The 14,458-nt window shown below is 39.1% G+C and overlaps 2 protein-coding genes and 1 long non-coding RNA gene across 3 annotated transcripts; all 3 read left to right on the top strand.

Annotated features, from left to right (window-relative positions):
• Positions 1-1,381: 1,381 nt before the first annotated feature.
• Positions 1,382-2,642, top strand: LOC121877891. The gene is made up of 3 exons (XR_006091061.1): positions 1,382-1,415; positions 1,571-1,652; positions 1,912-2,642. It is a non-coding gene; the product is annotated as an uncharacterized LOC121877891 (long non-coding RNA).
• Positions 2,643-4,652: 2,010 nt separating this feature from the next.
• LOC121877775 (pro-resilin-like) lies at positions 4,653-5,584 on the top strand. The gene is made up of 3 exons (XM_042383636.1): positions 4,653-4,754; positions 4,863-5,000; positions 5,214-5,584. The coding sequence occupies exons 1-3, from the start codon at positions 4,743-4,745 to the stop codon at positions 5,493-5,495; spliced, it is 432 nt and encodes a 143-aa protein (XP_042239570.1). The 5' UTR covers positions 4,653-4,742; the 3' UTR covers positions 5,496-5,584.
• A 5,091-nt stretch (positions 5,585-10,675) lies between these two features.
• LOC121877774 (DNA-directed RNA polymerase II subunit rpb1-like) lies at positions 10,676-11,568 on the top strand. The gene is made up of 3 exons (XM_042383635.1): positions 10,676-10,719; positions 10,830-10,967; positions 11,174-11,568. The coding sequence occupies exons 1-3, from the start codon at positions 10,708-10,710 to the stop codon at positions 11,471-11,473; spliced, it is 450 nt and encodes a 149-aa protein (XP_042239569.1). The 5' UTR covers positions 10,676-10,707; the 3' UTR covers positions 11,474-11,568.
• Positions 11,569-14,458: the final 2,890 nt, after the last annotated feature.

Raw genomic sequence — 14,458 nt, 5'->3', positions numbered from 1 at the left:
AAAGAAACCTCATATATATATATATATATACAACAACCTCAACCCGCCAGGACTCGAACCCACGATCTTATGTGTGTGACCGTGGAACGTTACCTCTAGACCACAAGGACACTAAAAGCCTGTTCATCGAGCCTATCCGTACCACACTGCTTCTATCATATTTATATTTTTATTTATTATTTTTTTTTACGGGAATTAGCCCACCAAGGCACAGGGCCTTTTTCTTGTTCCTCGGCTCCCTCTTTCTTGTGCTCCTTGTTACTTCTCCTCTACCCCTTCTGGTCATCATTCTCTGTTTTCGTTTTCTTCTTACTGTTCTCCTCCTCCCTTGCACTTCTTTGCTCATCTTCTTCCTCTTTCTCTTCATCTTTATCTTATCCTTTACTCCTCCCACTTCTTCTCCTACGTCCTTTATTATTATTTCTTCTCATCCTCCGTTCTGTTCTATTCATTCCTTCCTCCTCCTCCCATTCCTCTTAATTTTTATCTCTTTCTTCGCCTTTCTTCCTTCTTCTCCGCATTTCTTCCTCCCTCCTATTCTTAGTCTTTCTATTTCCCCGTCTTTTCCTACTTCCTCCTTTTCCTCAACTTTATCTTCTTAGTCGAAAGTAAGGAGCATGATGAAGGTCTTTTTGTAGTTGCTTCTGACTCGAGCCAGACATTATAAGTGTGTGTGTGTGTGTGTGTGTGTGTGTGTGTGCGTGTGCTTTTGCTTGCAGGGTTTTTATTTATATCTATATATTTTGAAAAATGGCGAAGCTCTTATGTAATCGGAACCATAAAAAAATCACACTAGATTATATAATAGAAAGGGATTTAAAGTCACAGGATTTCGGTGAAATAAACTCAAGAATGAAGTAATGTATCGAGTAATATGGGCACAGGTGTAGTGATCTCTGTCACCTCCTTAACCTGTGACTTATCTGTGTACCTGTTGACTGATTTTAGGAAAAAAAAAGGTGGTGATTTAACCCTGTGAGAATTATGGTTTGGTCTATAACGGTGTAAGGATGATGGTCAGACATAGCCCCAAAAATGGAGAAAAAATAGCTCATACAGTCCCCCACGTAATCAACTGAACTGCAATAAGCAAACTGAAACACGACGGATATCTACGTCATTATTCGGAGTGAGGTCACAGAACTTTCGGAGTTTGTAAGTTTGTGGCCACTAGCCCCGGGCGGTGGTGAGGCTAGCGTGGTGGTGAAGTAGGGCTGGTGGTTGGGATCGTGGCGGACGAATTAACGTGGTCACTGCCTCTCTTGGGTGTCAAGGGCGCGTCTGCTTTCGCTTGCAATACTGATGATGTCACGACAATTGCGGTTGGGTGCAGCCTCCGGCATATAAAACGAAGTATGTGCATCGCTGAGCATCATTCTCACTCTTCTTAGAATATTGTCAACATGGCTTATAAGGTAGGGCCATGGACCTATACAGTAAGTGTTGGTAATGATGGAATATCGTAGACACTGTATTTAAGGAAAAATCATTGCTTTATTGGCCTCAGTATTTTACTTTACTTCATTAATATTCATTATTTTCATTAGCAATGTTACTGCAATTTTTTCAGGTTTTCGTCGTGGTCGCCTTCCTGGTCGTCGTCGCAGCTGATGGTAACCTTTCCTACGGCCCACAACGTCCCCGCCCCAACCGTAAGTCTTCCCAAGCCTTCCGACCGCAATCAATATAGAGTTGCCGTGTCCAATTATTTACCTTTACAGTGAGAATCACTTCTACTACACACAAGATGTCTATATAATCTTTGACCGCCCTTTAAAATACTTTCAAATTTGAAGATAAAAACAGTTTTAATCCAAGAGAAAATTCTAGTGATAACATTTCCCTTTTAAAATGCATTGTGTTGCAAGGCTGAATTTATCGTTTAATATATATGTTAACTTTAACACTCAGGGTCCTGCCCAGTTCAACTTTGAGTGGAATGTGAAGGACGACTACCTCGCCAACGACTTCGGCCACAGTGAAGGTCGTAATGGTTACGACACTGAGGGGCACTATTACATGCAGCTTCCCGACGGTCGTTCATAGAGGGTCACCTACAACGTGAACGGCGACTCTGGTTTCATAGCCAATGTCGAATACGAGGGAGAGGCCCAGTACCCCGCCTCTCAGCCAGCTCCCGTGTACACTTAACCATCTCACATCTCATACTCAGATGTGTTTCCATTTATGCAGATACGTATAAAGGTGCGTAACTTTTAACGAATGAAATAGAAAATCACCTGTGTTAATTATCTTATCGTAAACCATATACAATTAAATTTACACCACTAGCAAATAAATCGTCTTAGGTGTTTCTTATGTCCAGTCGGTGATGAACAACTTCCTTGGTGCCGGAGCAGTGTTTCCAGACCAACACAATATATACTTCCAAGTCTATTCCATATGAACAACTTAATACATGTAGATAAAGAAATGAATGTTATTGATATTATACACTTAAGCACACACCGTGGTAAGTGAAAGCTATTTTATGTTGTACAGCGGTCACACACACACACACACACACACACACACACACACACACACACACACACACACACACACCCACATGAAGCCAGTTATTTATAGTTTTCATCCAAAGCCTGAGAGACTGAGATACTACAATACTCCAATTAGTCTTAGCTGAGGTACTTTTGTTGTAAATAAAATACAACAATAATAATAATAATAATAATAATAATAATAATAATAATAATAATAATAATAATAATAATAATAATAGTGAACTGTTTCCGATCCGATTAGTTGTAATTATGATCAAATTATAAACCGTGTTCTATATGCCTATTGTTTACCTATTTACTTAATAATCTATTTATCTTATTAATATCTTTGAGGGTCAACTTCGACTCTCAAGATATCAAACAACACAGCATATTTTGTTTGTTGATCCGTAATATTTCACCAATCAAAATAAAATGTAGGTTTGAGGTGTTCATTTATGAGGAGCACTAGGATTAATAAAATCTCTCGTTTGTTATTTTTGCAAGAGTTTAAAGCTGGAATAGCTAATCAAAAAATCATATTGATGATGGTCCGATATGCCTTTATATTTCTCCCAGTTAACGGAAATTTACTTTGTTTCAACTGTCTGCAACTTATATCTTTTGGTATGGTAAAGCTACAGTAATGGCTAAGTCCACTGTACCGAAGAAAAAAAAAATAAGAAGAGAATATGTTTACCAGAAAGGAGTTAGGTTAAAATAAGAGTCAAGAGGGAAAAAGAAGGATAAAATTGTCATAAATGTTGATCAGTCGACAGATTATGGCCGTACACTGGAGGAAAAGAGACACTTAGTTCCTCATAACAACTAATGTCATTAAGTTTAGATAAAAATATAAGGTATAGCGTAAGAAACTGTTATTAGTCATTGACTATAAGGTACACATCACTTATGAGTATAAATTAACATGAAAGATATATAAAAAAAATATCATGAAGTAGATTTGGGTTAGGTTAGGAATTATTAACTATAGGAAACTTAATTCAGTTATATGAAACTTAAAGGATAATTAAGAGGTTTCAGCTACAGTAAAGATTAATTGGATGGTTTGAATGGTCAATCATAATGAAATTAATACTGTTAAAAAAGAATCACGTCCGCATTACGAGGCATTGTGTTTGTAGACCAGTGAGGTGAACCTCTTAAGGGAACACCCAGTTATGAAACACAGCGAGAACCTGTTTGAGCTTCTGTTATTAAGACAAAAAATATATATAGTCCATGAGAGCATCATTAAAACAGAGACCATCTGTAAGTGAGTAAAGAGATTATGAAACGATAGTAGAAGTTTGTACACTTTGGATTTTTTTAAAGATGTAACAGGCATTAAAAAAAAAACAATAATAAAATCTAAAAGAAATGCAGAGTTTGATTTTTGGTAAAGATGAAATATTGTCATAGTTTAAGATGATAAATTTCATTACCTTTGATTGGTACGTTTTATATAGAAATTAGATCTATTTTTCGTCACTTTTACCTAAAGAGAGCTTCATGATGTAAACACAACCATTAAATTTACCTTACACTATAGTTTCTGGTTATATTCGTTCAATTTGAAAAAATAATTTTACTTACATCATCTCGTTCAAATAATTGACAGAACAAATTCACCGGTATATTTGCAAATACAAGTATAGGAATAAATACAATTACTGATATAAATATAAGTAGGGGTCATATAAAATATATAGGTAAAATAGTAAAAACAAGTTTGACTACAAGTAAGGTATATACATTACTACAGGTACCAATACAAGTAAAAGTATGCAAAGAAAAACAAATACATGTACAAATACAGGTAAAAATACAAGAACAAGTACTTATACAACAAAGGTGTACAAACAAGTACAGTTACATAAGCAGTTTCAAGTGCGCATGTTTTCAAACAATACCCACACAACCAGCTTATCAATGTATAAATGGTGAGATTTATTCAATTCCTGGGCCCATCTTCAAACAATTAGTGACTGGAAAATTGGTCATAAAACCAACTGAAGCGTAAGTACAATATATAAGACCTTCTGAGAGCGTCACGTCCCGTAATTGTGAGGCGTATATAGAGCGGCGTGGTCACTCTCGCCAGTGTCAAGGTTCACCCTCCTTTCCCTTTCAAAACTGATGATGTCATGAAGATCGAGGTTGGTGGAGTATACAGTATATATACCGCGTCTGGGCATCTCCGGGCATCAGTCTCACTGTTCCCTGGCAACAGATAACATGTCTTACAAGGTACATGGTCTTTTAAGGCTATTTTTTGCTTCTTGTAGGCATTCGCTGGTGTTATGTTCCAGCACTCGAGTGAAATGCTCATGTAAAAATGTATGTTAAACTTTACAGGTTTTCGTCGTAGCAGCCCTCGTGGCCGTCATCTCAGCAGATAACCGCCCTTCTTACAACCCTCCACCTACACCCTACAACCCTCCAGCTCCCTCTTATAATGCTCCAGCTCCTTCCTACAATGCTCCTGAACCTGTGGTAAGCACATTTACGGACTAAACCACGTAAAATTTAGTTTGCAGCCATTTGCATTTACCTTTAAATATAAATTAACAATAACAGTACATTTTTACCATCCAGCATAAACCTAAGCGCAAACGCACACAGAATGTTTGTATTAATAAGAACATTACTCGTAGCCAGTTTCTAAGATACATTTCCAATGCTGACAAGTTTGACTTCGATTTCCAGGGTCCTGCTCAGTACAACTTCAACTGGGCAGTTAAGGACGACTACTCCGGCAACGACTTCGGCCACGATGAAACTCGTAATGGTTACGACACTCAGGGATCTTATTATGTTCAGCTTCCCGACGGTCGTCTGCAGAGGGTTACCTACACCGTGAACGGCGACTCTGGCTACTTGGCTCAGGTCGAATACCAAGGTGAAGCCCAGTACCCAGCCCAACAGCCCGCCCCAAGCTACCAACCCGCCCCCAGTTACCAGCCCGCACCTAGGCCCAGCTACGCTTAAATTTAATAACTGAGTAATAAACGGGTTTTTTTATAGAAATGCATATAAATTCTTAAGTCATTAAAAAAATATATGAAAATGAGTTAAAAGTGATTTTTTATATTACCATCCTTCATACACCATGATATTACTAGACGAAATAGCATTAATAGAAACAGAATACGAAAAGGACCTGGGTGTGTATGTTGAAAATGAACTGAAGTTTTCGGGCCACTGCGAGGAGATATCTAGACGGGTCGTCCCTCGTAACGATCATCAAGAGTGGGATGCTTTCCCGCCTGGAATACTGTCACCCTGTCTGGTCCCAGAGATATGCTAGGGACTGTCTGGTGGCCCACAAGAAAGGTGCCTGCATTTCGACACTTCAGTTATCCAGAGACATTGGAGAGCCTGCAACTGCCTAGCTTATACTACAGACGGGCAAGGGGTGACCTCTTTAAGGTGTATAAGATGCTACCGGACGACTGCCCCACAAGGAGTCACACCTCAAGGTTGAAGAAGCTACAAGTCCAGAAAACAGTGAGGGCAAACCTTTTCGGAGAGAAAAATTGTGAACTCTTGGAACATACTGCCATAGTGTTGTGGCGGGACCGAATGTGAGCTCTTTCAAGACCAGACTTGACTAACACTGGAACAGGTTCAGCTACATTCAGGAGCCAGTACTTGCCAAGAGTGCGTAACAGAGACGTAGCCGACCGTCCAAGCGGCGAAGAGGATAAAAGTAAGTAAAAATTAACACAAACTCGTCCACATCTCATGATTTTGATTCTCAGTTAGTTTTCTTCGGCGTGTCCTATCAACACCCCATATCCAACCCCCTCCTCCTTAGTGCGAGATCCAGAAAATTTAAAGAATGTCGGGACTGGATGTTAAAGGTAATTTCTATCAATTCTCACCCATCAGGGTTAGTCATGGGTATCCTGAGAAGAAAGTACATAGTCCAACAGGATATATCTTCAGGCCGTTTACTGTCTATTGGACACATATTCTAAAATTCCCTCACGGAAACAAGTAGTCGTGACTACATTGTTCTATGGCATAAACCTGGTAAATTTCAAGTACCGCTGGACCGTACACCAGTATCATGAAATAATCTTTCTACATGATTTCGCAGATGAACAAATAATGTATCTTGTCTTATAACATGATTTCTCTTACTTGTATGCCTTAGTGAGCTAACTACATGAGATACAATATTATTCTGTTGGTCACTGCTGGAAGAAGAGAACCATAATACAGATTAGTTTCACCCGCCTCAGTGTGTCTTCACAGATGTGATAGGTTCCCAAGGTTACATTCTTCATGATGTTAATAAATCCATAACCTGGATTTAACTTTAAGATAACGTCTTCTTCCTTTAATTATTCATATATATATATATATATATATATATATATATATATATATATATATATATATATATATATATTATATATATATATATATATATATATATATATATATATATATATATATATATATATATATATATATATATATATATATATATATATATATATATATTTCTTTATTTATATATTTTTATATTTTTTTTTTACGTGAATTAGCCCACTCGGGCACAGGTCACTGACCCTCATAATAATAATACTAATAATAATAATAATAATAATAATATTAATAATAATTCATAGTAAATAAAATTTATACAGTAATAAAAATACAAAATTAAAAATTAAATAATAAAGATAACAATAATAATAATAATAAAGAACCATAAATAAAAAATTAAAATTAAGATCAAGAGTGAGAAACGATAAATGTATGTTGTGTTGTCAAAGTAAGAGAAACAATTGAGACCCTGCAATTTGTGTGTAAATGAGGCAGAAAGTCAGATCAGCAACCTGGAACTAGGTCACAATTTTCGTGATGCCATATGGCAGCAGGGTCTACCATTAGACAATACATTATGCTTCCAATATCTTCCCAGGCGGTAGTACCTCCCTGTTTGATAGCTGCCTACTAACTACGACCTACCAATGGGGGTCGACTTCTCAAATGAGTCTCCGCCCTGGTCTTTTGTCGTCAGCCACTTCTCTCAATCCGACGTTCTGCCCGACTCTGCCTTAACCGCATCCTTCCACTTTAATGTTTATATTGTCTTTGGTCTTCTCTCCCTGATCCACTCATTAATGTGGAAACAGAATCTTTAATTTGAGGAACAAAACTCTACTTACGAGTGTGTGAAACACTTTCAGTTTACCTCCATGTTCTATCTTGTTATTCTTTTAATACGGCTATGATGACTAACTATTCTTCATACGATCTATGCCTGAACACAACTTAAAGTTTTGGGACCAATATCACAAAATGACTTAAGGATCAATTTGTGACCAACGACCATTGATTCATCGTTCTTCTGAAGACCAGGGCTGAGGAAGGTTTTGATCACTCCCCAACACATTATCAATATTAAACCTGCGAGTACTGAATATAACTCACATGACATCCAAATAGATACAAGCAAAAAAAAAAAAGCATAAATAAATCGATGTAGCTGTCACAAAAAAATGGGTTAAATGATTGAATATATGTTGTGTTTCTAGATTCAGAAATATAATTTACATATTTGTTTTACAGTATGTCAAGAGCAAGAGTAAAATTTAAAAAATTACCATTAAGGTCACACATGTCTCAACTTGCCCTAGGGCTACATTCACTTCGCTCATCATGTTATATATATATATATATATATATATATATATATATATATATATATATATATATATATATATATATATATATATATATATATATATATATATATATATATTTAAAAAAAAAGAAAAATACTTGACTAATAAACTCATTTTCGTGACCTGACCTCGCGTGGTCTTGCCTCCACGTCAAGGGATTTCGTACCTCTGGTACTTCCAATATTCTTCTTGTCATTTAAAGACGCACAAAAGCCTCACAAGTGAAATTTATTTTTGGTCGGCCTTGCCAGAAAAAAATAGTGAATGAAAAAAGAAGTCGGTCTTTATCCACTAAAGTAAAGTGAGCTAATTTATTTCATCTAGTCCTTGTTAAACTATCCGTATTGTGATTAAATTAAAGAAAGGGACCAAAATTAAAATAACCATATTTGGTGTCCACCTGGCCTGAGGGAGGTGATGTTGACATAATAGTAGTGTGCTTCTCTCATAAATACACTTGTGGCCTGAGGGCTCGGAGACGACTCGAAGGTGGTGCTAGTGACGTAATGAAGGTGTTTCACTTTTTTAGTACTCAAGTGATAGTGTGTATTTATTTGGGTGGATTTTAAATATATTAGTAATATATAAAGAATTTGCAGTTATATATATTTCTATTGTGTGACTGATTCTAAAATCTTTGTTTGGTAATAAATTTATAATCATATCATTGACTGTTACCTTCGTCTCTCTGTCTTATATCCGCTGAAGGATGTTCCTGATTTTTACTCCAATAAGATAGTCCAAATAAAGAAAAATCTTATAGAAAATTAAGATTTTTTTTAGTTAGTTTGGCATTAAATCTGGCGGCACAGAAGTCCTCAAGACAGCCAACCCGGGGCAAAACAAGTCATGACTAATCCTTTTCCTGATATCAACGACAATATGTCGTGAGCAGTTTCTACTTATGAAGAGATGCATAATTTTTGCCGATTTAAAACAAAATTACAATAACTTATATTAAAATTAACTTGATTAAATTAAAACAAACGTCAAATCTTAACATCGGAAATAAAATAACCGAGGTAATTCTCATGCTCAGTCGGTGGAGATGACCAAATTTCTTACATCTGGAGTACTGTGTTCAGACGAGCATAATATATACTCTTAGTCTATTCCAACTAAATAACTTATTTATATGTAAGTAAAGTAAGTAATACAGCAGTGTTATGTTGTACAGAGCCCCCCCCCACACACACACGCCACACATACACACACACACACACACACACACACGCACACACGCACAGACACACGCACACACATACTCACTCTTGCTACACATGAAATCAGTTTCCTCCAATGTTTATAGGACTTGCTAGATTTAACTGAGGTACTTTCTCTTTTGGCTGCTACTACTACTACTATTTTTTTTTCAACGCGGCTTCCAGCCTCACCCAATAGCCACACCTTCGCCGCCATTTTATTACCTCAATATTAAATATCCTAATACATAAGTAGCTATCGTAGCTGTGTTGAATTAGTTGAGCCGCAGATCTATGCGGCATTCAGTGACTGTAGCCTCATAGTCAATATCTGCAGCAGTTTTCGGCTTTGGGGCCGAAGCTCTCGTTCCCCTGAGGCAGAGTAAAACCGACCGAAGGAGAGAGAAGGACAGTCGACATCTCATCCAGGCTGTAACATAACTTCTGGGCTGCTGCTTCTGTTCGGAGATCATTTCCGCAAGTCTGGCGTAGAAGCATCTTGCTCTTGGTCCCATCCCACCAGAGGTTGTGAACACTAGAGGAGTGAAGCTGCCTTGATCAACGTTCTGAATTCTCTCGGAATCGAGTATGAAGATACAACTATACGAGTTATTAAGGATGACACTTTCGTTGGTGAGCTCTGAGGAGATTCGAGAGGCCGACACGTAACCAACAAGACCGTTTACAGATGTTGCACGTGTGGAGGGCTACATCTAGTCGGGAGGGGCGGCGGCAACGTCTTTTCGGCACTGGCGCTTGTTTGCCTCGGTATACAGTCGGGCTGATTCGAAAGTATTGACACTCTCGTGTAGGTTAGGTTAGGTTAGGTTAGCATTACGGTGAGGAGTGATCGTCTCCCAGGTGTTAGGGGCAATTTGGCACTTTTTCAGGTTTGTTTTAAGGCTATCCTTATACCTTTTCAGTTAGTTTGCAAGGACACATTACTTTCAAACAATGACAAGTTACGTATTCCATTCACTTAACAATATTATAATATATTAAATTATTGGTATTCGTCTTCAACAATAAGTCGCTGGAAAAGAGACAATGAATACAACTGGAGCGTAAACTACTGTATATGAACCTTCGGGGAGCGTCCAGTCCCTGTAATTGAAAGGTCTTCATGGTGTAGGCCCTAGAGAGGCGTAGTCAATCCCACCAGTCCCAAGGTCCTCCCTCCTTTCCCTTTCAAAACTAATGATGTCGTGAAGATCAAGGTGGGTGCAGTATGGAGTATATATACCGCGTCAGGGAATCTCTGGACATCAGTCTCAATCTTCGCTGACCACAGATAACATGTCTTACAAGGTATACGGTCTTTTGAGACATAATCTCTTCCTTCATGTAAACTATGGCTGGTGTTATGTTCCAGCACCCGAGTGAAATACTCATGTCAAACTGTATATTATGCTTTACAGGTTTTCGTCGTAGCAGCCCTCGTGGCCGTCATCTCGGCTGATAACCGCCCTTCTTACAACCCTCCACCTACGCCCTACAACCCTCCAGCTCCCTCCTACAATGCTCCAGCTCCCTCCTACAATGCTCCTGAACCTGTGGTAAGCAAATTTACGGACCTAAACTCTTCAAGATTAGTTTGAAGCCATGTGTATATGCCATATTAAATTTCATCAGTAAAAGTAATTTTTTTTCATCCAGCTTTACCTAAGCACAAGCAAAATGGTTATACTAATAGAATATATTACTCATTGCTAGTCTGTAAAACTATAATACAATATTGACAAGTTTTTACTTTTATTTCCAGGGTCCTGCTCAGTACAACTACAACTGGGCAGTGAAGGACGACTACTCCAGCAACGACTTCGGCCACGATGAAACTCGTGATGGTTACGACACTCAGGGATCGTATTATGTTCAGCTTCCCGACGGTCGTCTGCAGAGGGTTACCTACACTGTGAACGGCGACTCCGGCTACGTGGCTCAAGTCGAATATGAGGGTGAGGCCCAGTACCCAGCCCACCAGCCCGCCCCCAGCTACCAGCCCGCCCCCAGCTACCAGCCTGCTCCCAGCTACCAGCCCACCCCTAAGCCCAGCTATGCTTAAATCTTATCACTGAATTATATTCGATTATTTTATATATTTATAGCAACGCATATAAACTCGTAATTGAAATTCTAATAAAAAATAGCTCAATGTGATATATTGTATTACCGTCCTCAGTTAATCATATCAAGATATTACTACATTTAGTTTAGTACGTGTATAGATATACAGACATACACGTCAGGGTGCGTAGAGACAAAGCAGCTATACGGTGTACATAGACCATGGAGGTACTGTACAACATAAGAATATATGAATGGAGGAAACTGCAGCGGGCCTATTGGCTCATACTGGGCTGTCCCGTTTACACTCGACTGAAGGACCAGCTGCTTTTTCACATCCCCCAGCTGCAAGCTCATCACCAATGAAGAGATATCCTATTGGCCTTTGAGAAGGATGTTGGCTCAATCCTGGCACAGGCAAGCAAATACGGTGACGCGATCCATCTAGCCAAGGCTGCTGGGATGATACGACGGGACATGCTTCAGCACAAGTCACACTTCAGCAGTACATTTCATGAAGGATGCATTGAACAGGCTGTTCCACCATCACTGCTTCAATTTGTATGCATGATCGAACATGGTGCAGATATCAAATCCCAACTCCAACATGGCACATCGAAGTCTGACCTTGCTATGTCACAGCTCTTACAGTACAACTGCTTTGCCAACTACAAGGTAGGAACACAAATCCACAGACACTACAAGGACCATGAGACACCTTTTGCTATCTACGTCGGCATGTCTGTGTTTGCTAAGACAAGAAAGAGGCAGCTCATCGACATGCTGCATGAAAATGGGGTCAGCATTTCATATGACAGAGTTCTACAATTATCAGCCCAGCTAGGAGAAGCAGTTGTATGCCAGTACGTGGAAGATGGAGAGGTGTGTCCACCATTCTTGAGGAAGCAGTTGTTCACGACTTCAGCAGTGGACAACATTGACCACAACCCCACTGCGACTACGGCCAAAACGTCCTTCCATGGGACCAGTGTGTCCATCTTCCAACATCCAAGTGGATAAAAATGTTACAATGAACTTAAAACTATAAAAAAATCATCTGAGAATCCTTGAAAACATACATATCGACACCAAGATCACTCAGATTGACCAACTACATCAATTTCTATAAGAAAAATCAACTTTTGAAGGTCAATATGGCGGCCATCTTGAAGAATGGCTGCTATCTTGGAATTTCAAATGACCAATCAGGCAGACTTGACTAGTAACCATTAGAGAATTACCATGCCACAATTGGTGCTTGTATCACCATTTGCATGATTCTCTTGAAAATTTGCATTTAACTGCCCCACTATTACTCAAATGTGTATCTATTTATGAAAATATAGTGAGTCAATCTCCCCCCTCCTTCCTTACCCATCACCTTCAGAATGGCTCACCTCCAGACCGCACATTGAATCAATCTCCCTTACCCACCACCTCCAGAATGACTCAACTCTATACCTCACAGTGACTCAATCTCCCGTACCCACCACCCCCTGAATGACTCAACTCCATACCTCACAGTGACTCAATCGCCCTTACCCACCACCTCCAGAATGACTCAACTCTATACCACATAGTAACTCAAACTTCCTAAGTGAATTATATTAAACGAATAAAAATATAATTACTTGTGTTAATTATCTTATTATAATCTCTATAAATTTAAATTAATATAATTTTGATTCAATTCAAACATACACCACTTCTTAACACCGGAAATAAAATCATCATTGGTGTTTCTCTTGTGACGTCGGCAGAGAAGATCAAATTCCAAATTTGGAGCATTGTATCCGGGCCAACACTATGTATACTCCTTTGTCTATTTTAAATGAACCACGTAACATATGCAGGTAAAGTAAGTCATGTTTCTAGTGATATACACTTAGGCGAACACCGTGGTAAGTGCAGGGTAAGTGTTATGTTGTACAGCACCCCCCCTCCCCCTCCCCCACATACATACTTCTCACTCAAACTCATACTACAAAGAAAACCAATTATACAGTACTTAGGTTCCCTCCAATGTATATAGAGGCCATCGATCCCTCTTATCCTATTGTCTGGAAATAATGATACATATAAACTGGGGTTCAAAATGCAAAATGCATATATGTTTTGTTTTATTTTCTATTTGCAGTACGTAATTACACACACACACACACACACACACACACACACACACACACACACACACACTCACTCTTGCTACACATGAAATCAGTTTCTTCCAATGTTTATAGGACTTGCTAGTTTTAACTGAGGTACTTTCTCTTTTGGCTGCTACTACTACTACTATTTTTTTTTTCAACGTGGCCTCCAGCCTCCCCCAATAGCCACACCTTCGCCGCCATTTTATTACTTCAATATTAAATATCCTAATACATAAGTAGTTATCCTAGCTGTGTTGAATTAGTTGAGCCGCAGATCTATGTGGCATTCAGTGACTGAAGCCTCATAATCAATATCTGCAGCAGTTTTCAGCTTTGGGGCCGAAGCTCTCGTTCCCCTGAGGCAGAGCAAAGCCGACCGAAGGAGAGAGAAGGACAGTCGACATCTCATCCAGGCTGTAACATAACTTCTGGGCTGCTGCTTCTGTTCGGAGATCACTTCCGCCAGTCTGGCGTAGAAGCATCTTGCTCTTGGTCCCATCCCACCAGAGGTTGTGAACACTAGAGGAGTGAAGCTGCCTTGATCAACGTTCTGAATTCTCTCGGAATCGAGTATGAAGATACAACTATACGAGTTATTAAGGATGACGCTTTCGTTGGTGAGCTCTGAGGTGATTCGAGAGGCCGACACGTAACCAACAAGGCCGTTTACAGATGTTGCACGTGTGGAGGGCCACATCTAGTGCGGGAGGGGCGGCGGCAACGTCTTTTCGGCACTGGCGCTTGTTTGCCTCGGTATGCAGTCGGGCTGATTCGAAAGTATTGAATCTCTCGTGTAGGTTAGGTTAGGTTAGGTTAGGTTAGGTTAGCATTAC

Source organism: Homarus americanus, unplaced genomic scaffold, assembly GCF_018991925.1.
Source record: "Homarus americanus isolate GMGI-L3 unplaced genomic scaffold, GMGI_Hamer_2.0 scaffold24523, whole genome shotgun sequence".
In the NCBI taxonomy this organism is placed as follows: Eukaryota; Metazoa; Arthropoda; class Malacostraca; order Decapoda; family Nephropidae; genus Homarus; species Homarus americanus.
The sequence above is the reverse complement of the archived record's forward strand: the minus strand, read 5'-3'. Positions and strand labels throughout refer to the sequence as shown.

Bases quoted from the DNA above. Each gene is read 5' to 3' on its own strand.
- LOC121877775 (XM_042383636.1), top strand. The intron at 5,001-5,213 runs GTAAGCACATTT...TTCGATTTCCAG, and splicing joins ACAATGCTCCTGAACCTGTG to GGTCCTGCTCAGTACAACTT.
- LOC121877774 (XM_042383635.1), top strand. The intron at 10,968-11,173 runs GTAAGCAAATTT...TTTTATTTCCAG, and splicing joins ACAATGCTCCTGAACCTGTG to GGTCCTGCTCAGTACAACTA.